Below are 23,107 nucleotides of genomic sequence, written 5' to 3'. Positions count from 1 at the left end.
CAAGTTATGGAACCAGATCGAGTGCCCATCAAAAGATGAATGGATAAAGAAAATGTGAATATGTATTGTGTATACATTTACTTATCCTTGATCCCTGGGGGCAGATAGGAGGTCACATGGAGATGGCAGGGAATCCTGAGGTCTGTCTTGAGAGCGACTGGCAGTAAGCTATACCTATCCCGTTGCATTCCTCACTTCCATGTGACGTTTTCTACTCCAAATATAGTTAAGTTTTATTCATTGCTTCACTGAGTGGCACCATCATTTAGACAATTACTAGGTACATAGCATTTGACAAAATTTTAAAACACACAGAGCAAGTGAAGAACATGATGCTGATAGATCACCTTGGAAGTCACTGTACTCATCTGCCTAATGCAAGTCAGTTAACTTTCTTCATTTGCACAATTTATTGCCAACTAAGACCAAAATTTTGTGGATAAATATACCTATCCTGATGTCATCAGTGACTGAAGGGAGAAACACAACACTATTTGTTAAACAACACAGAATGTTCCTTCACCAAGACAGCAGCAGGATCAGATGCTTCAACGGGCCAGACCTACCATTTCTTTAAGTATCTGATCTGCCGGAGGGCCACTAACATCATCTCAGCAGCCTTAAGGGGTGACCACAGAAAAGAAGCCCTTCCTATTTTTTGTAATCCCCCCAACCCTGCAAGGACAATTGTTATAGTGAGTCATCTTCATAAATGCTGGGAGGCTTACCATTCAGGTCAAGACCTGTGGCAGGAAAGTAGAAGGTTTGGGGCAGTGACATTGCATGGGTGTGATATAGAAGTGGTAAGCAAGAGATCTCAGAGAACAGGGGGACACAGGGACAAGATGGTGGTGAAGATCATGGGATGCTAAGGAAATACGGAGCAGGGGAAACAGAGCAGGTAGAAGGGGAAACAGCAAAAGCTCATCGAATGTCCAGAAAGAGGTATGGGTGGGGCATACAGGGGGCAAAGAGCTAAGGGACGTTAGGGACAAAGTGCCTGCCAGTTAATAGAGACATGGGGTGTATGATTACAAGGGAATGAAGGGGCTCCTGGGGATGAGCAGAGAGCAGTGATAAAGCTGAAGGTCACTGGCTGGAAAAATTCATAGATTTAATGTCTTTAAGGCATTAATATCTACAGGTAGTGGGAGGCTTGTTAATAGGCATGGAGAATGATGTCCTGGATAAAGTAGTTGTTCAAGTGGGCCTAGAGGGTGAGTCTGGGGAGAGAGAATGCATCTCAAGGGTGGGAAATTAGGCACAGGGCAATGAAGAAGCTGGGGAAAGAAGTAGGTAGAGAGAGGAACAGAGGCCGGGACAACCAAGAAGAAGAGGAGAAACATCAGGAAAAAAAGGTTAAAACCTGGACTTACGACTTCAGGATCAGTGAGGAGGAACAGTTTTGACAACCATGTGGTGTACCTACACTATAAAGCACATGAAAAGACACCAAAGAAACCAGGGTAATTCCTTGATTTAGGACCAGGCACATGGAAAAGAAATAACGTGGAGAGGTGTGCACCCAGGAGAGAGATGAAGGACGATGGGACCAGTTAAGATTCACGTTCTCTTTTCTGTGACAGTTAAACCTGTTGTCTGAGTTTCCTCATATGTAACAAAAATGTGTTTGCTTGCTGTCATCTAAAAACTAAATTTTATATTGTGAAGTAAGGTAGAGCCATTTTCAAGTCACAGAATCATGTGGTTAAATGTTGACATGTTGAGCCTCCCATCAAACCCCCTTTGTTCTCAGTCTTCCAGTTATAATGCCTATAGTGTCGTAGGTGACCCATTGTTAACTATAGTCCTTCCCCATCCACTTGCCAATTTTAAGTTAGTCAATCCTGTACATTGTAACCTGAGCTCCTCCCATCCAAGCTAGGGGCAGTGCTGCATCTGGGATAAAAACGTGGGCACACTTCCTGCCCAGTGCGCTAGCTTGCCAGATTTGGGCGGGAGTAGCACACCCTTCTGTAGAAGTAACATTTGCCTTGCCACTTAACTTTTGAGCAGATGACTGATTTCTTGTTGCATCCCAATATTTCTAACACTATCACTTCACAGTTACCTGGTCTGTGGGTGGGGGCGGGTAAGGACATTTAAGAGCTCTGCAGATTCCAGCTGCACAACACTGTCTTACTAACTACGGTCTACACACTGTACAGTAGATCCCCAAGGTACCTTCATGTTGTAATGGAATTTGGTGCACTTTGACCATCCCCGCAATGTCCCTCCCTAACCACCACTTTACAACTCTCATTCCACTCTGTTTCTGTGAAGGTGACTACTGTAGATTCCACCTGAGATCGTAGAGTGCTTGTGTTTAATTAATGTCACCTCACTTACTTCCTCCAGGCTCATTTATGTCAGCACAGTGGCAGGATTTCCCTGAGTAGAAGGCTCAGTACCTTTCCCCTGAGTGTTGATGGACACACCACCTCACTGCACACCTGCACACTCTGGTGGACACCACATCTCACCTTTCTGCTGACTTGCCTGTTGTGAACAGTGCTGCAGTGAACCTGTAGGTGCAGACATCTTGTTGACTATGAATACTTTCCTTTAGATGCGCAGCAGGGAGTGGGATTGCTGCCCCACAGGTGAGTTTTACTCTCCATTTTCAGAGGCATCCTCCTGCACTTTTCCATGGTGGGGTGCCAGGTTACCTGATCTCCCACATAATCTTCCCAAGGCTGACTTGCCCCATATTCCTGTCAATACTCATTTTCTCATATTAACCATCCCAACACTTGTGAGGTAATATCTCCTTGTATTTTTGTGCACTTCCGTGATTATTAGACAGTATGAGACCAGTTAATGTATCTTTCTCCTGCATTGTCTTTTTGAGGAAAAATATTTACTTTTTTTTTTAAATAGAGAGTGAGAGAGGAGAGAGAGAGAGAGGGAGAGAATTTTTAATATTTATTTTTTAGTTCTCGGCGGACACAACATCTTTGTTGGTATGTGGTGCTGAGGATCGAACCCGGGCCGCACGCATGCCAGGCGAGCGCACTAGGGCTTGAGCCACATCCCCAGCCCCGAAAAATATCTACTAAAATACTTTTTTTTTAATCAGAAAAGTCATTTATTAAAATTTTAACAGGGAGTTCACAAAGGGACCACAGGAGGACCAGCTAGAAATGGATAGAAACGAGAGCAGCTCTTAGGAACACACAAGGAAATAAGAGCAAGAAGAAACAAAATAAGGGAAATGAGAAAAATTTGAAGTTCACTGCAGACAGCTTTCATTGACAAGTCCTTTGCATACAAGTTCTCTTCTACTAAAAGGGAAGGAGATGGACGGGAGGCCTTGTTTCCTCCCGGAAACACTGGATAGTCGTCTAAAGATAACTGGGTATGTGAGTCATCCTGGTGTTTCGGATGATTAGAGGTGAAGTTAAACTCCCACCTTCTCAGGTCCGTGGAGGTGATGCACCCAACTGCTGAAAAAGCCTGAGCGGATGGAGCCCAGCTACACAAGGGTGGTGGCTTCGGCTTGAGCAGGTAGGGACCCACGTGCTGTAGGCTGTGGAACTCTGGTGAGTAATTTCAACTTTTCTGACCCTTAGTGTCCTCATCTGGGGTGGGCGGATCATTTCCCAAAGTGGCTTGCTCACAGGGCTGGCATGTTGAACATGCCGTTAACAAGACACCTCAGTTTCCTTCCATATGGACCTCTTACTTCTGCAGTATTCTTCTGGTCACATGGACCAAACCATAGGAGAAGAATCCTTTCACAATATTAATTATTCATGGCTCTGCTGGTGCCCGAAGGTCCAGCATGTGTTCTGAGGACAATATTCTGGAGTCTGAAGCTGTGGACCTCTGTCTCAAGAGCCCGGTGACGTTGATGCAGAATAGTAATGTAACTTCTCATCTGCTTTTCTTACTTTGTCTGAGAATTTTCTTGATAGGCCTGGACTGATGCTAAATGTGAAAGAGTGATGTTTATCACTGTCGTTAGAGAACACTTGTAGGCTGGAAAGCTGGAAGGCAGGGTTTGAAGGTCTGCTTATCAGTATTCAGAGAGTAGCCTCTTCGATACAGAGATCTCTGGGGAGAACATGTCACCAGCTGGGTTCCATCTCTTTAACGTTGGAGGTTAAAAACATCTGCATGGCTGAACATCAGTATCTGTAAATTTTCATCTGGTCAGGTTCTGTTCTGTTTGGAAGGCAAGTCTGGCTGCCAAACCATTGGAAGCTGGCCAGGTGAAGATGGATGTGGGCTTTCAATATTCAGTAGGGTTTCCCAGCTCTCTACTGAATTCATGTCCTTCCAACTTGTTACTCCATGCAGAGAGTGAACTTCCAATGTTCTGCTTGTTTTGAATGTCAGACAAGCTCAGTGACTCCATCTGTGATGCAAGAAGTGGGAGTGGTCTAAAATACTTTTTAAAACAATGAATTTCACTGTGTATGTCAAAGCGGACAATATAAGATATAGAATAAAATGGTTACTAGAAAGAAACAAACTAACTGATCCCTCATCTCTCAAAGACACACATATTCCCCCAAGTCAAGAACAGTTATCATCTACACTTTAAAAAACTATGGAGTATGAGAAGGATTTTTCACGTATTATTGGCATTGGAGTATGTGAGCCCTCAACAAAAGTGTGGAAAAAAAATGGATGCTTTAGGCTGGGGTAGCATGCTTGCCTAGCACACATGAGCCACTGGGTTCGGTCCTCAGCACCACCTAAAAAAATGAAATAAAGATTGTGTGTTCACCTACAACTAAAAAATAAATATTAAATTTACATTGTTTTAACTAATACTTAAAATTTTACACATTTTTAGGTTCCAAAGATATTCAAATACAATGTGCACATCTGTCAATCTTTGTGTCAGATTAAGCATATCTATCTCCTCAAACAGAATCTCATATGACAAAAACTCAAAATATTTTTTCCCAGAGGTTTTACAATACATATGACAAGAGATGAACACAGGTCATATAATAAGAAACTATGTTTAACAGAACAAATTATTGACTCTAAAGAGGGAAATATAAATGATATTCATGAAAATAGGAGTATCTTCTTGGTTGAAATTCATGGAATCATTTGGTAAACTCTTTGGCAAAATATTCTAAGACCAAGGAAGTGTAAACCTATGACCAACAAGGGTACCACTATACACATACCAGCAGAACTTCTGACAATTATCATCAAAATTTGTTGCCAGTGCCCATCATGATGCTCCAAACTAAAGTACACATGTTGGACTAGTGTGATTTTGCTGCCATCATCAAATACCTAAGGCTGAGTACTTGATACTGAAATTTATTTAGCTCACACTTCTTCAGATTCAAGAACACAGCACCAGCATCTGCTCAGCTCTGGTGAGGGCCTCACAGCAGATGGAATCACAATGGTGGGAGCACATGCAGAAGAGACCACAGGGCAGGAAAGAGCGAGACAAAGAGGAGACACCTGCACTCACTGTAGGACTGCCCATTCTCATGAGAACCACTATACTCCAGGAGATCAGCATTTACCCTTCCAAGGATAAACCCAACTATCTTTTCCTTGCCTCCACTCCAAAGGTTCCAACACCCAATGTCATCATACTGGGAACAAAGCTTCCAACACATGAAATTTGGGGGAAAAAAACTTGTGTCATACCCACACAATGGCATGTGTGTATCAAGAAAGGAATGCATAAATGTGTTATTTGATATTCCTGAAGTGCAATTCTATTACCAATAGGTAAAAACAAATTTTAAAGCATTTGGAATTTTCAAAAGTCAAACATATGAGAATTCATGCTGAACTACTTCATTTATATAAAGCACAAAAGAGGTAAAAGTGATCCATGCTGTTAGATGTCACATACTGATCCCTCTTGGCAGAGGCAAGAGGAGAGTCTTTAAGACTGACAGTATAGGTTTTGGTGCAGAAGTTGATTGCAGAGGTGTGTGTTGTTTGTAAAATTTCATTGTATGATGCGTGTCTGAATTGTACATAACATTGCTCTTAAGATGCATATCAGTAACTTAAAAATCAGTTGCAACAAGAAAAGAAAAATAGTACCTAATATCCTATATTACCAAGGTGGACAGTAAATGTGTTAAATAATTTTACATTCTGATTCAGTTTTTTAAAAGATAAAATGTATATTGTGGATTAACAGTACAAATTAATGTAGAAAACTCAACACAGTACCTATTGCTTGCCTTTAAGCCCTGTACACTGTTAAACATAAAGGACTAATTTCATCTGCTATAGGCAAATATTATTGTTGGACTATATTCATTGAGATAATTCTTTCGACAGACACAGTTAAGACACAAACATGAAAGTAGATGACTAAAAAACTATGTTACACTTATTATAAATGCTAATCAATCAGAATAGCAAGAAAATATAAAAAGATTTTATGTGAAATCAGTTTGAAATACATTTATTTATTTATTTATTACTGGGGATTGAATTCAGGGGCACTTGACCACTGAAACATATCCCCAGCCCTATTTTATATTTTATTCAGAGACAGGGTCTCACTGAGTTGCTTAGTGCCTCACTTTTTGATGAGGCTTGCTTTGAACTTGCAATCCTCCTGCCTCAGCCTCCCAAACCACTGGGATTATAGGCATGCACCACCAAGCCCAGTATTTAATTGGTGTTATTAAAGCTGAAATTTATATTTCTTACATACAATTTCACAGAAGTGCTTCTTGGTAAATACTAGCATAATTGAGGAGATATGCTCATGTACACAAACACACACACAGACCATTCATAATATACAAAAGAGCATGTATATAAAACACCATTTGCATACAATGATTGCTTACAACTGTGCTTACAATATTATAGGAATGATTAAAGAACTCAGAACTTTGCAAAACCTTAGAATTTACATGTTCCTCATAAAATAGGGTTTTTTCCATTTCTTATCCACCTAAGGGACAGTGTGGATGTACTGGAGTCTCGAGAGCAGAATGGGACTGACAGCTGGGAAACACCCAGACTACTGCAGCTGCGTTCACCAGGAACCAGTTGGGATAATAAATGCAAAACTGAAAGATGCAGGAAAGTGTATAAAAAAAAAGACAAAGGTGCTCACAGGAAGGAGGATGGTTTGGGGGACTCAGGACCCAAGGGAGGACCTGGGGAGCTGGACTTATGAAGGTGCTGTATTCTCTGCTGGTGCCTGTGCAGGATGAGCACCATGGAGATGCTGGCCCAGAGCATGAGCCCCACACCCCCCCACACACACACACACACACGACATCAGGGAACGTTAGCAATGCTGTCTGCAGTGAGTCTGTGGTTGTGTCATGACGAACACTAGAACACTCTCCAAAATCTTCTAGGATGGTGAAGTTTTTGGTGCTCTTTTTTCCAGTCGTGTACATAAGAAAATTAATATTTGCAAGGAGTTACAAAATCCTGCTCAGGTATATGGAGAAGCCAATGTACTTGAGAACCTTCACTTTAAGCACTGACCACCTCAGGCTGGTCTCTGGGCCTATTTGAAATTTAGATGGCCCAAAACATTCCAATTAAGAGGACACACATTAATAGACAGGAGATCCATAAGCAGATCTTTAATGTTACTGCACACCAGGTGGACCTCCCACACCAACCCAGTACATTGTATCCTAGGGAAGTAGGAAACGCATCTCTTAAAATCCACAAGGAACATCTATCTACAGGAGGGTCCATAATTAGGTCACACATCTTCAAATTCAGTTTCAGAAACTTGAAAGGACCCCAATATTCTTCCTGTGCACAATGAAATAAATACAGAAGCCAACTGCAGAAGAAAAATTAACACCCCCAAATATGGAGAAATGAAACACCTCATTCTTAACCAACCAATGGTCACAACGGAAAAAGGATTCAGAAAACATGTGAAACAAAAGCAAAACAAAAACAACACACCAAAACTCAGGAAATGTAGTGAAGAAAAAAAAAGAAAATAGGAGAATGTTGGTGTAATTAGACTTTACAACAAGGTCAAAGAAACCCAGGACAGCTGAATACGCATCTCAAGAGGAAATGAGCCAACTAAAGCAAAGGGAAGGAAACACTGAGCGCTCTAGCAGAGGGAGCTGGTAGAGAGGACAGGAACCCCACCAAGCAGCAGGTTTACTTTTTTAAAAGGTTAACAAAAATGACAAAAGGACTCCCAGGACCATGCCCAGTGGTGCCTCCTCATGGGTTCCCTGCCACCAGGTCACAGGGGATGGAATCTAAGTGTAGAGGATGGGGACTGAGGGCGGCCCAGGGGAGTGCAGAGTCATGTCAGGCCAGCAGCTCCCAGACCCAGCACTGCACAGGGGACTCAGGACCACCTGAGAGCATCACTGTACCCCAGTGACAGCTATTCCTGACTCCTTTTCTTTCCTCCTCCTCTTCAGGGCTGTTTCCTCAGGTAACACGAGTCTTTACAAGTCAATCCTGGAAGGAGGAAACGGACTGTTTAAGGCTCAGAATCATCACACCGTTCCTGTGCCACAGCCACACACACAGGGAGGACCTCAGCATGTGGGAAGATGGTCCCCAGCTGTCCACTGCACCAGGGATACCCAGGCATAGTACAGTCCTGCAGAAAGGTGCACAGGAGACTTCTGTGACTCCATTTTTTCGACCTCATTCCACTGCTGGTGAAGCACACACGGGCTGCAGCAGTGGGGAACTGGGCAGCACTGGGCTCCCATTCAGGACACAGTCTGGCCCTGACCAATCTGAACATCAGAGCAGCCCCCCTCACCTCTCCTGGGATCTCAGGCTGATCTCAGCCCTCAGGATGGAGGACACAGAGCTGGTACTCAATGCTGCACAGAAGAAAATCAACATCAACCTGAAGTATTATTAAGGATGGGCACCAGCCTCACTCCATCAGTATGATGCCAGTTAGTGGACATATTTATTGCAAAGTATCTCAGGACTCTAAAGGCAGCCAGGGTTGAACACGTACCAGAGAGGAAAGCCCAGCCCATTGCCCATGCCCTTCCATCATGATGAGTACAGGGCCCAAAGCAGGTGGCAGCCAATCAGGGGTTGGAACCCATGAGTCTGAAACCATGAGTCAAAACAAATCTTTCCTCCTTGTTCTCAGGTGTTTTGTCACAGCAACAAACACAATGAATGACCTGGCAAAATTGTTTAACCGTATCTATTATCCACCAAACATTTACAAACAATAGTTTTCATGGAACTACCATACAAACGTTAGGTAACTTGTCTAAACAGTATTTCAAAAACATTTTCAACAATCATACTGTAGAATGGGACCTACAGGTGCATCAGAAAATGCAAATTTGACATCACAAAAATTGTAAGTTCCTCTATGCCAACCAAGAGCCCAGAGAACCAGGAGTAAACACTCGGGGTTGTGCTGGAGTCTGACCCACTTTGATGTTTATTGTTGACTCCTTCAAGTCTCACTACTCCCTTTCTATGGTGCCATCTGGGCAAGTTGCTGATAACCCTAAGTGTTCCCTTCTTCGGGCAGCAGCTGGGAGTTCTAAAGATGGCCAGGTTCCCTCACTCCAGCACCACCCAGGACCCCCATCAGAGGAGGCAGCCACTTCTGGACAAGTGTAGCAAGTCCACCTTGCGTCCCTGGAAGGCCTCCTTATGCTGTGAACTCTGCAAACACTTCAGTGTTTGGCTTCGCCATTCCTGACAAACCAGCCCAACTGGGTGGGGTTCAGCCCTGAGTTGGGACTGGTCATAAGTGCAAAAACGTTAGGGGCAAATACATGAGTTTCCACTTCACAAACAAGAGAAATTCCATCCTGGATATTCATTCTGAAGTGGAAACTCATGAACGTTAACCTTTTCAGTATATCTCACAAGTACTTCAAGGACACAAAGGTATTCGTACACTTATTCCCTGAATTTTCTTATGTTTCATATTCTTGCTGTAGTTCCATTTTCACTCTATGTAAATTAAGGTGCATTCCATGCAGTTTTGCTAAAAATGTATCATAAATCTCATGTAATAAAATTTAGTCTCTTTTTTATTATTACCAACAATCATGTTCCTTTCCTCATTAGCACAGAAGATAGAGGTATTCAGAAATAATACAGTGCATGTTCCATAACAGTGAGGGCAGGGTGTCAGTCTGAACTACATTTTGTACTTTCATTATACACAGTAAGTGTCCTAGTCAGTCTACAGAGATGGGAACACAGCATTTCTCCAAGGGACTGTGCTTCTACTAAGTGTATAAAGAAAATATATGTGAACATGAACAATCACTTTACAAAGAAAAACATGAGGTATTTCCGCATGGGAACAAATAAAGGGGAGAACATTGGGTGTCCTGTGCACAGTAAAAAGAACACGTACATCATGTCTGTATTTTGCCAGAATAAATCCTCTTAGGACAAGAAAATCGCAAATGTTTGAAAAAGAAACAGTACATTCCTTACACTTGGATGGTTGCTCTCTGGGGCACATGATTAATTTCGGCACAAATTAAATCATTCCTCCTTGTTCTCTGGTGTTTTGTCACAGCTTCCTCAAAGGTGTCCCTTTGATGCCCAGTGGTTCTGAGGCATGGAAGTCTGTCCTATGTGCTGCGATTGTGACGGATGTTGCTCTTTAGTATGGACTCTGACCACTGCTTGAATTCATCATGCAGGGGGTGCCACACTGGCTGCATTCAAGCTCTACCCCTAGGACGTCTTCTCCCATGTTGTGCAAGCTGTGAACTGTGCCAGAAGAGCTTGGCACCTGCAGACATTTCCATGGTTTCTCTCCAGCGTGGATCAACTGATGTCCACTGAGACATGAGCACTGAAGACAGGCTTGGCCAAAGTCATGCTTTTGTGACTTACCTGACGTGTACAGAGGGCTGAGTGCATACTAATGATTTGCCACCTTGGTACATTTGTGAGGTTTTTTCCCAGCAGGAATCCTGATGACAGACTTTTACATTAAGGTCTGTTTATATCAAATTATGGATGAGGTTCGTCTCCATCACAGACTGACTGAAAGTTTCTAAGCTTTAAATGAGGCCTAGAGGTTCAGATATTCATTACACATAGAAGATAATTTCTCCACTAGGAAATAAAGTGGTCTTACATGACTTGTATTCTGACAAAGACTGTGCCTAATTCATTTGTGGTTTTTTCCTAGGATGAGATCTTGACAATCTGCGTGATAGGAAATGTCAGTGAACACCTTGACACGCCCTCTTGGTGTGGATCACATGATTGGCAGGGCCAGATGCACCCGACAGGCTTTGCCACATTCATCACATCCATAGGGTTTCTCTCCACCATAAATGCTTGGCATGTGATGTGCCAATGTGACTGAAGTCCCCAACACATTCATTGCCTTTCTTTTCCTCTTTGGGGGTATGGGAATTGAACCCAGGACTGAAACATGCTCTACCATCATTTTCCCACTGAGCTACATCCCCAGCCCTTTATTTCATTTTGTGAGCATCTCACAATTATGTCCAGGCAGAATTTGCACGTGCCATCCTCCTGATTTTTGCAAAACAGCCGGGATTACAATGTGACCCCCCACCCTGCACACACTGATTACACGTCTAAGGCTTCTCTACACTATGGATCCTTCGGTGATGGGCTAGGGATGAGTTCACACTGAAGACCTTGCCACAGTCATTACATTTGTAAGGTTTCTCCCCAGTGTGGATTCTGCGATGACATGCAAGATGTGAATTTTGACTGAAGACCTTCCCACAGTCATTGCATTTGTAAGGTTTCTCTCCAGTGTGAATTCTGCGATGACATGCAAGATGTGAATTTTGAGTGAACATCTTGCCACAGTCATTACATTTGTAAGGTTTCTCCCCAGTATGGATCCTGCGGTGATGTGCTAGGGATGAATTCAGACTGAAGACCTTGCCACAGTCATTACATTTGTAAGGTTTCTCTCCCGTATGGATTCTGCGATGGCATGTAAGATGTGATATTTGACTGAAGACTTTGCCACATTCATTACATTTGCACGGCTTCTCTCCAGTATGGATTATCAGATGTTCTGTTAGGTATGAGTTACGGCTGAAGCCCTTGCCACACTCACTGCATTTGAAAGGTTTTTCTCCTGTGTGGATTCTCTGATGATTTGCAAGGGATGACTTCTGACTGAAAACACTGCCACACTCATTGCATTTGTAAGGTTTCTCTCCAGTGTGAATTCTTCGATGTTCTGCAAGGTGTGAAATCTGATTAAAGACCTTCCCACATTCATCACATTTGTATGGTTTTTCTCCAGTATGAATTCTTCGGTGACTTGTAAGGATTGATTTTTGACTGAAGACCTTGCCGCACTCATTGCATTTGTACGGTTTCTCCCCAGTGTGGATTATCAGATGGTGAATGAGGTACGAGTTGCGACTGAAGACCTTGCCACACTCATTACATTTGAAAGGTTTCTCTCCTGTGTGAATGGTTCGATGTTGTGCAAGGTGTGAAATTTGGTGGAAGACCTTTCCACATTCGTCACATTTGTAGGGTTTCTCTCCGGTGTGGATTCTACGATGACTTGCCAGGTGTGAAATCTGATTGAAGACCTTGCCACATGCATCACACTTGTAAGGTCTCTCCCCAGAGTGAATTCTCTGGTGGTTTGCCAGGTAGGACTTCTGACTGAAGACTTTGCCACAGTCATCACATTTGAAAGGTTTCTCTCCAGTGTGGATTCTCCGATGTTGTGCAAGGTGTGAACTGTGATTGAAGACCTTCCCACACTCATTACACTTGAAAGGTTTCTCTCCAGTATGAATTCTATGATGACGTGTAAGTTTTGATTTTTGAGTGAAGACCTTGCCACATATATCACACATAAATTGCTTCTCTCTCATACGGAGTGTCTGATGTATAGTACATTGTGACTCTTGATTAAAGGATTTTCCAAACTCATTACATTTGTGAGCTGCTGGAGGAATGTCTGTTTTTGGTTCTGGTATAAACAAACAAGAGCCTATAAAATCATGTTCATATTTATGAGAAATGTTTGCTTTGACACTAGAAGGAATTCTTTGGTGGGCTGGAAGCAAGGAACCATTGTCGAGAGCCTGCTCACTATCGATCCATTTATGAAGGTTCCCTTCATCTTGAAAGGACTGTGGTTCAGGCAGATGTGACTGAAAGCTGAATCCAAGCCAACTGTTGATGAGCACCTTCCCTGCACCATTGCCTCCACGTTCACCTCTGCAACCAGGGGGACTTTCCTCTTGAGTCATAGAAAATCCTGTGTGATGTCTTCCTACATTGCTCCAACAACATAAGTCCCATGTTCTCTTCCGGATTTCATCAAAGGATGATCCTTCAATGGCACGGCCGTCACATGTTTGCAATGTCACCGTGTGGACTATTTCTCCCGTACTGCTGTTCGTTTTTGATGGAAGTTTCTTGATGATCCATTTAGGAGTGATGTCTAGAAGATGTAAGAAACCACAGGTTTATGACTAATTACTGAAGCTATATATATATCTTACACTGAAATATATAAGATTATACCAAAGTAATACTTGTATTGACAACAGTTATGGGGCTTATGATCATGATTTTTAATTGGTAAGGAAAAAAATGAACAGGAATTTTTAAAAAGGAAAGCTTGATTACATGTAATCCAATTTTTTTCAGGGAAGCTTATTTTATTTTATTTTTTATTTTCTGGGTATGGGGGATTGAACTCAGGGTCACTCGAGCACTGAGCCACATCCCCAGCACTATTTTATACTTTATTTAGAGTCAGAGTTTGACTGAGTTGCTCAGTGCATTGCCATTGCTGCTGAGGATGCTTTGAAATTGCAATCCTCTTGCCAGAGCCTCCCAAACTGCTGGCATTAAAGGCCTGTGCCACAGACCCTGGTGGAAGCTTAGTTTTGAAAAACCTCTGACCAAAAAACTCATGCAACTAGTTCAGTAGGAACCTTGATCTTGGACTTTGCAGGCCCCAAACTGTGAGAATTAAACTGCTGTAGTTCATGTAAATAAGTCTACTGGATTTCTAATGGTAAATGAAAGTGAATGAACAGAAAAAAGACCATCTCATCATTATCATGAGAGAAAGCTGACAAATCTATTCAACAAAGGAAACTGTGAATCTTTAGTATAAAAAATGAGACATTCTTAACTAATTCACAGCACTGATTTTTAAAAACCTAGAGGTACATGAAGAATGAAATCATGGCATTGGCTGGTGGGTGGAATGGAAAACATTGGGCTAGGAGAATGAGCCAGACTCAAAAATTGAGGGTCAATGGTTGCTCTTATATGTAGAAACTAGAGCAAAGTAAGGGAGAAAAGGGGTTAGAGGAGGTGACCAGACATCATGAAGATACAGGGAAGACAGGGGAGGAGAAGGAACAGAACAAGAGGAGGGAGGAAGAAGGAAAGGGAAGAAAAATGGAATGAATTTAACAAAATCAGGTTACACTCATATATAAAGATAACAAAGGGGAAGTCATCCTCATGTATACATAGAGAAAGTTTAGAGGAGGGAAAGTAGAGAAAAGGAGGAGATGAGGAAAAGGAGCTTGAAAGCAAATTCCTTGCATGTAAAGCCCAGGAAATGGACTTCACCTTAGCCCTGACCCCTCCCATTGCCAAAGGGCCCCAACACTACTTAGTGGGCAGCTGCCTCTCTGCCCATGTGAGCTCTTACCTGCTTTCACACCCTCAACACATGCCCACTCATCTGGGCCATTCACAGTCCAGGGCTCCCTCCCTTGCTCCAACCAGGAGAGGACACTCGGGTCTGAAGGACACATTCCTGCTTGTAAAGAGAAAAGAAGCTGATGCACTGTGGCTTCTCTACAATCCAGCCCTATCTGCACGTGAGGAAGAGGACATTACAGAGGGATACAGAAAATATTTCACTATATCATGCAGGTATCTACCTCTCTTCCAAGAACCACTGAATCAAAAGCACAGGCACAGAAAACAGGTAATGGGTATTTCAATTGTTGTTGTTGTTGTTGTTGTTGTACTAGAGATTGAACTCTGGGCCACTTGACCACTGAGCCACATCCCTAGCCATATTTTGTATATTATTCAGGGTCTCACTGAGTTGCTAAATACCTCACTTTTGCTGAGGCTGGTTTTGAACTTGCAGCAATATTTCTGATCCTTGTACCTCAGCAAACCAATCCACTGGGATTGTGGGTGTGTGCCATCGCATCTGGGTAGAACTGGATATTTTAAGAGTCGGCTGTGGGCTTTATGTTGTGCTTCAGCTCTGGAACCACCACTGCAGTATCATGAAGGGGGCAGAACATCTGAAGGAAGGGGACAAAGTGCAGAGGCTGCACTATGAAGCTTTCTTTAACCTGCACCAGGGCTTCAGTCAGTCAGTCAATTCAGAGGATCCCAAACTCAAAGGGGAAACACAAAGGTATTCACTGAAGATCCTGGCATGGGGCAGGTGCAGGGTGGGGAAGTCAAGCTCACCCAGGGAGACCAGGTTCCTGTAGGTCTCCAGCATCACGTCCCTGTACAAAGCCCTCTGAGCAGGAAACAGGCACTTCCACTCCTCCTGGGAGAATTCTATGGCCACATCCCTGAATGTCAGCGGACCCTGAAATTAAAACAGGCTTCACAATGGGGCACTGGGGACAGTTACAGTCTTGATGCAAAATGTGAACCACAGAGCCCAGACATGGTGGCACATGCTTGTATCCCAGCTATCCCCAGACTGAGGTGGGAACATTGTAAATTGGAGGTGGGACTGGGAAACACAGCAAGATCCTCTCTGAGAATGAAGAACATAGGAGTAGGGATGTAATGGCAGAGGGGACCTAGGTTCAACCCCATTACTGCAAAGAAGAAAAAAAAGAGAAATGAGAAGGGAGGAGAAGTGTAAGCATGCAACTGATTCAAGTGAGAAGAGCTGCACTGTGAGGCTGTAAATACACATTTGGGATCTGTCTGTCTGCTGATGTGGAGCTCACCTGGAATCCCTGGAGAGCTAAGAAAGAGTTCTGTGCTAGTGAGAAGTCAGGTGCCTAGAGCCCCCTAGAGAGCTTCATGAAGGGGCTTTACCCAGAAAGCCTCAGGCAGGAGAGGCAGTTGTAACACAGTCCTGCCATCCACCTCTAGGGAAGGGACAGGGACTGAAGTCGCAACTGATCACCATCACCCAGGATGTAATCAAGCCTGCCTACATAATGGAGCCTCCATAAAATCTCAGCAGGACGGGGTGAAAGGGTGTTCAGATCAACGCGTGGGTGGAGGGTCCTGGAGGATGACGCACCACACAAAGTCATGTGAGCTCCGCGTCCTTTGCCCACACCTTGGCTATGCACCACTTCCACCTGCGTGTTCACCTGTCTCTTCTGAACAGGCGTCACCACAAGGAAAATGCAAGTCAAGTCCTTCACAGATTTACAAAGCACTCTAACCACTTTTTCAATGTGAGGAGGGGATGAAGGAAGCCCCATTTACAGAAGGTCATTCTGAATCATGGGCCATACTTTTGCCTAAGACTGACATCTGAAAAGCGGGCACTCTTGTGGGACAGAGACCTCAGCTCTTGGATCCATCGAGTATCTACACAGAAAGCGTCGCGATTAGGTGAAATGACAAGGTGCCCTCTGAAGAAATACTCGCCTGGTTGTGGAAAACAACCCTCTCATCTGGGATCACAGAAGATTTCTGGGTGCGGAGTATATACAAGGAGAAACTGAACTTGCTTTGCCTATATTCTCACATAATCTGGTATTTTTGAGCATGTTAAATTTCTCTGGTTGTGTTTTATTACACTTTTCCTTAAGATAAAATACTCGCTAAATCTGTATAGATGTCTTCCTTACAGACACCACAAGAAACATAGTAGCTGGGCACAGTGTACACAGCTGTAATCCAAGACTCAGGAGTCTGATTCAGGAGGATTCGCATTCAACACGAGCCTCAGCAACTTAGCAAAATGCTGTCAAAAAAACAAACAAACCAAAACCAAACTAAAACAAATCCAGACTGGGGATGTATTACAATGGTAGACTGGCCTGCGCTCAATTCCTGGTTAAAAAAAAAAAAAAGAAAGAGAGGAAAAGAAACATGCAGATGAAAGACAACACAGGCTGCGTCTATGAGTGGAGACCCCATATTCCACACACCAGGTGATGCTCAGGTCTGGGTGAGCCAGAGCATAATCTGTGTCCTGAGAAGATAAGGCCACCCTGGGTGGACAATAGCAAAATCTCAACAGCAGGGGAGGACCACAGAGCAGTGACCTGGGTGGTGACACTACTGAGTGCACACCTATTCCTAAATGCTTTACATGCACTAACTTATACAAAGTGGCCCAGGAGAGGAAGAAGGATTCCCATCATTCTGCACACATCATAGTGTCACAGACGCCCTAGGAAATTTCCCTTGGGTCAAGGAATATAAAATTACAGAGGAAAACCCAGCCCAGGTGATTGGAATTAGAGCTGAACCTGAGCAATCGGAGACTTAGGGGCAGAGACTGCAGTGAAAACTGACAGCAGGTTTCCTACGTGAGAGACATGGACCAAGTGCAGGGCAACACCATGCATCTGCCCGGCAGGTCCCCGCAGGTGCACAGGCAGAGGCAGGCACAGGAAGGCGCCCCCACTACTGGCAGCACATTCACAGCCTAGGGTAGAACCAATCCGATGTCGACGAATGCAGGCACCTCATTTTAAAAATCATAAAACTTACTTAGGGTACTCTGGTCTGAACTCGGGTGCTTCACCACTGAGTGACACTGCCAGACTTTTTTGTTGTTATTTTTATGGAGGATTGTCACCAGGATGCTTAATGACTAAGCCACTACCCAGCTTTATTTATTTTTTCAATTGACACAGATTGGGTCACAAATCTTAAAATTCAGTTTCAGATACTTGGAAGGACCCCAGTTTTCTTTCCTGTAAATAACAGAATAAATACAGAAGCCAACTGCATAGGAAAAATTAACACCCCCAAATATGGGAAAATTAAACACCTCATTCTTAACCAACCAATGGTAACAGCAGGAACAGGATTCAGAAAATATCTGATACAAAAGTAAAAACAAAAATAAACATACCAAATCTCACAGAATGCAATAAAATAAAAAATAAAAATAAAAACAAAAGAAAGAACTTAGGGTAGTGAAACTTTACAACAAGGAGGAAGGAACCCAGGTCAACTAACCATACACCTCCAGGGGAAAGAGCCAACTGAAGGCAACAGAAGCACAAGGCAGGAAACAATGAGCACTAGAGCGAGAGAACTGGTGTGGAGGACAGGGACACCACCAAACAGCACACTCACTTTTTAAAAGATCAACAAAAATGACAGAGGATTCCCAGGACCATACCCAGTGGCACCTCCTCATGGGTTCTCTGCCACAGGTCACTGTGGGATGGAATCTAAGCACAGAGGATGGGGTAAGGGAGGCCCCAGGGAGTGCAGGCACACCTGACAGGCAGGAGGCCACAGAGTCACAGGAGGCCAGCAGCTCCCAGGCCCAGCACTGCACAGGGGACTCAGGACCACCTGACAGCATCACTGTACCTCAGTGACAGCCATTCCTGACCCCTTTTCTTTCCTCCTCCTCTTCAGGGCTGTTTCCTCAGGTAACACGAGTCTTCACAAGTCAATCCTGGAAGGAGGAAACGGACTGTTTACTGGCTGCCCACTGCACAGCAAGACCCAGGCATAGCAGCTCTTGCAGGGAGCAGCACAGGAGGCTTCTCTGACTCCTTCCTCTGGGCCTCATTTCCCTGCTGGTGAAGCCCACAGCCTGCACCAGCGGGGACCTGGACAGCACTGGGCTCCCCTTCAGGGCACCCCCTAGTCCTGACCAAAGTGAACCACACCTCTGACCCAGCAGCTGTCATCAGATCTCAGGCTGACCCCAGTACCACTGCAGAGCTGGTACTCAATGCTGGCACAAAGAAGAGAATCACCCTCAAACATTATTATGGCTGGGCACCAGCCTCACCCCTGAGTGGATGTAAAATGACTCCTCACACTTCGGGGAAGCCAGCATGGAGCACCTCCCAGAAGGGCAGGTCGAGCTCACCACCCACCTTCTGGCTCTGCCCATCTCTTGGACCCTTGTTCTCATCAGGATCCAGGTGTGGACAGTAAAGGAGCAGAAAGAGACAGACACAGCAAGCTGCAGGGACCAGAGTGGGGGCAGGGTGTGGCTGGAGTGTGACTGTAGCTGGGGGTCACAGGAGTCTCCATGGAGCAGGTGATGTCATAACAAAGACCTGAGGGGTTGGCCCCCTGCAGCCCAGGGGCCAGGTAGAGGGCTAGGTAGAGGGACAGGACCCAGTGAAGTTCCTGAGGCTGGAGCAATCTCTGGCCAGGAAAAGGAAAGAGGCCATGTGGCTGAAAGTGAGCAAGCAGAGGACACAGCAGGAGAATGGGACAGAGGCCCTGGGGAAGCAAAGCAATCAGGAGCCAGGTCTCTCCCCATTTGTCTCCCGAGCCTCAAGAGCTGTGTGTACTCTAGATTCCTTTCTACTCTGAAAAACTCATGTGATTTTTTTCATTCTCCTATACAATAAAAAAAACACCTGCCAATGTCATAATACATTGTACAATTTTGATTCATGTGGAGGTGTCCAGCCAAGTCCCCCAATAGAGGCTGACCTTCCTGAGATGTTGAGGACTATGCCGGGGAGGCGTCTGAGGAGCTCAGGTCATGGGAGGACATGAAAGTGGAAAGGCCCGCTAAACATCCCAGCATGACGTTTAGGAGACAATGGCCAGAAGATTCTAGGGTTCATGGGAGCAGTCTCCCAGAGAACTAGAGACAAGCTGAGCAGAGGTGCAAGGCTCCACTGTGGGGCAGCACCCCAGTCAGAGAACAGTGTGGGGCCTGGCAGCAGAGGAGTTGCCACAGTGATCCTTGGAGGAATCCCAATGAATGCAAGCAGAGTTTTAAGATAAGGAAGATGTCTGCAGAGCTAAGAAGAAAGAAGAGGGAGTCAGCAACTGGGCAATGTGGTACTGACATGAAGAGTTATGAGGACAAGACATTTTAAAAGGAATATAGAAATGGTGATGTCACAAAAGACTGAAAATTAAACCATTAGCTTAGGGTGGATGAGAACGCTTGATTGGAAGACGTCACTCCAGAACTAGAAGACAGTGTATATAAACAAATTTTCAGCATGCAAATGTAGTCTAAAAGGGGAGTCCACATTACAGAGAAAAAATGTGATTAACAAAGTGTTTTATCTTTTAGAGACAGAAGAATGGAAAACAAAAGAGGCTTTATTTCATGTGATTGGAAATGCTCAATGCCAGTGTTCTGAGGACAATGACCCAATGATTCTGCATGTGGAAAACTGATGATACACACAGGAAGGACACCACACCATTTTCAGACTGTGAGAGGGGCTGAGAATGCTTGATCTCAGGGTCAGCACCAGCCAGAGGCAAAGACACACTCTCTTCAGGCAGCAGTGAGACACCAGCCTTGAGATGGGTGGGCAGCTTAGACAAGATCTCTTCCTTTTACTGTCTGATACAGGAAAAACCCACCCTGTTTAAACTGCTCTGATATTCCACAAACAATACCACCTCTCTCTTCACTAAAATGCAGTGTGGTTGTTCAATAATGACCAGCTGTCTGCCAGACTCCTCCCTGGTATCTCAGGGTTCCCAAAACACCCTTCTCAGGTTCAGTTAACCTTTAGCATGGCTCTCTCATCTGCCTGTACCTCTGTAAGCTGTGTCACTGTATCTGTAGCAAGCATGCAAACAAAAGTACCATGTTTCCCTCCAGGTGGTGAGCAGGGGGTCCCAACTTCTCCAGGTGACTGGCAGACCATGTGGGGCAGTGCTGTAGGAGAAAGCTGTGTGTCATCTGATGCCATCTCCAGGTAGCACCAGCCAGATCTGAATGTCATTCAGAACAGTGATTTGGCAGGTGGCACAGACACCCTGTGTTGGTGGGGAGAAACACCGACACATTTACGTGACTAGAGGTGAAGAACTCTCTGCTGAGTGGTCACTGTTGCATTCAGCCCGACAAAAGCAAAAACACTTTAATTGCCCTTTCTATCTCCTACACTCCCTACATGACACCACAAATCAGGAAAAGGAAGGAGGGTGACCCTGGACACAATGAGTTCAGTCCCTGCCTTAGGGCTGGATAAGGGAGCTATGCTGTTACCTCTAGAATTTTAAAATACACAAGCCTCATGGGCAGTAGTTTTGCAATTTCTTTCCTCAGCTCTACTGTGCTCCATACCACCCCCACACGGGAGGGCATCCTGCTCCCTTTGCTTCCCTCTCCTCTCCTGGTTTCTCCCTTTCTTCCCTCTATTCCTTCCCTCCATCTGAACTTCCCCAGTCCTGCAACTCCCTTCACCTCCAGTCAGTCTTTCTCCCCAGTCTTTGTCCCCAATCTCCACAGATTTCTGCCTCTTTCTTCCCCATCCACACTCTCCATCTGCCCTGCCTGCTACAGGCCCCTAATCCCATGCTCTGGATGCCTCCTCTCTAAGGTGCTCCTCTGGGCTCCCCATGTCACCTGTTACCCCTCTCCTTATCCCAGCACCACAGCTGCCTTCTGCCATGCCTGCAGATAATCTGTCATCTGCTCCCACACTCTGCCTGTGGTCCCTCCCGGCTTCTGTCTCTTTCTATGACCTTCATCTCTCTAGATAGCTTGAGGTCTCTCCCCTGTTCTGTCCATATCCCTGTGTGGCTGTCCTTCGCCTCTCTGGAGTTTGCGATTCTAGATTTCTCCATCTGCTTCTCTCTGCTGCTTTATGGCTTCTTCTTTCACTCTTGTGCCCTCCCTCTGCAATCCCTTGCCATCTGTGTAAGGTCTCTCTCTGTTGTGTCCTTTCTCTCACTTGTGGTCCAGCTCTTTGTCCAGAGCCTAGTGCCACACATCACAGGGAGGGGGATGGTCTGGGATGCCCACATCCAGGGGAGCATATTTTCCCCTGGGGTGGAATCTGTGCCACCTGCCCAATTAGTGTTCTGTAATGACATTGAGATCTGGCTGTTGCTACCTGGAGATGGCATCAGATGACACCCTGGAAGTCACCATACAGGCCCAGGTCACCTCTTGCAGACAACAGGGAGACTAATGGAGGGAAGACCTGCAGGGTGGACACCTGGCCAAGGAGGACATGGCAGGTGAGGAGGACAGCGCCAAGGTAGACAGGGTCAGGTGAGGGTAGGGCCAGGTAGCAGGACAAGGCCTGGCAAAAGCTGGGCCAGTAGGGGAGCAGGGCTGGGTAAGAAACAGGGCAGGTGAGGAGGACAGGGCTGTCCGAGGGTAGGGTCAGGCCAGGAGACAAGGCTGGGTGAGGACAGGACAGGTGAAGGCAGGACTGAGGAGGGCAGGGCCAGGTGATGGCAGGGCTGGTGTGGATATGGAGGCCCGCGCGCTGGGGGCGGCTGCAGGGCGGTCAGGAGGCCAAGCCCCACACCTGGCGGGTTCCCTGCCTGGCGCCACAGCTGCAGGCCTGTGTGACTCTTATCTCTCTGGAGGAGGGGCAGCCACTGAACAGGGAACTCACGTGCCTCACTGTGACCGCTGCTCCGTGATCAGCTTCCGGGTCTGGGAGGAGGAGCAGAGCGCTCCTGGAGAAGCCTGGCAGCGAAACAGGGGCGGTGGGCGGGGCCGCGGCGGCCGGGCGGGGCCAGAGCGACAGGGGGGCGCGGCCCCGGGAGAAGGCGGGAGGGGCGGGGCGCGCAGGGGCGTGGCTGCGGAGATTCTTACTTGGAACCTGGAGCCCCTTTTGTGAGTGACAGGCAGGAAATATGTAGGAAGTACCAGTTGAAATGCAAAACCGACTCTGTAGATGGTGCCATTTTTCGCTGTGTCCCTCAAGTCCTGCATTAACTTCTTTTCCATTTCTATTCTCAGTTCACTTTGAAGGTGATCCTGCACCTGTGCTAACTCCAGAGGCTCTCCTAGGGAACACATCCATGTTGTGGGGCGAGCAGGGCTAAGGCCAGTGATAACTTACCAGCTGCTTCACAGCAACGGTGACAGCAAGCTGCACTTTAAAACAGTAGATGCTTTGATGTTTTTATCTATCTATTTATTTATTAATTTATTTATTTTTGTACTCGGGATTGAACCCAGGGACACTCAACCTCTGGGCCATATCCCCAGCCCATGTGTATTTTATTTGGAGACAGGGTTTCACTGAGTTTCCAAGATCAGCTTGGC

At 45.3% G+C, this 23,107-nt stretch overlaps 1 protein-coding gene across 2 annotated transcripts in view; it reads right to left on the bottom strand.

The window, feature by feature from the left end:
• Window positions 1–22,752, bottom strand: part of LOC101969663 (uncharacterized) — a 52,902-nt gene extending 30,150 nt beyond the window's left edge. Inside the window, exons 1-6 of one of the 2 annotated variants that reach the window (XM_078033025.1) lie at window positions 22,453–22,737; window positions 20,681–20,752; window positions 18,466–18,553; window positions 15,397–15,523; window positions 14,612–14,719; window positions 11,589–13,378 (exon numbers count right to left, since the gene is read on the bottom strand). In XM_078033025.1, the coding sequence (XP_077889151.1) occupies window positions 11,589–13,378; window positions 14,612–14,719; window positions 15,397–15,523; window positions 18,466–18,480 (2,040 nt within the window). In that variant the 5' untranslated portion in view covers window positions 18,481–18,553; window positions 20,681–20,752; window positions 22,453–22,737. Of the gene's footprint in view, window positions 1–9,965; window positions 13,379–14,611; window positions 14,723–15,396; window positions 15,524–18,465; window positions 18,554–20,680; window positions 20,753–22,452 lie in introns of those variants that run through there. The other variant, XM_078033024.1, reaches the window with a different exon arrangement.
• Window positions 22,753–23,107: the final 355 nt, after the last annotated feature.

This window comes from Ictidomys tridecemlineatus, chromosome 15, assembly GCF_052094955.1.
Source record: "Ictidomys tridecemlineatus isolate mIctTri1 chromosome 15, mIctTri1.hap1, whole genome shotgun sequence".
NCBI lineage: Eukaryota > Metazoa > Chordata > Mammalia > Rodentia > Sciuridae > Ictidomys > Ictidomys tridecemlineatus.
The sequence above is the reverse complement of the archived record's forward strand: the minus strand, read 5'-3'. Positions and strand labels throughout refer to the sequence as shown.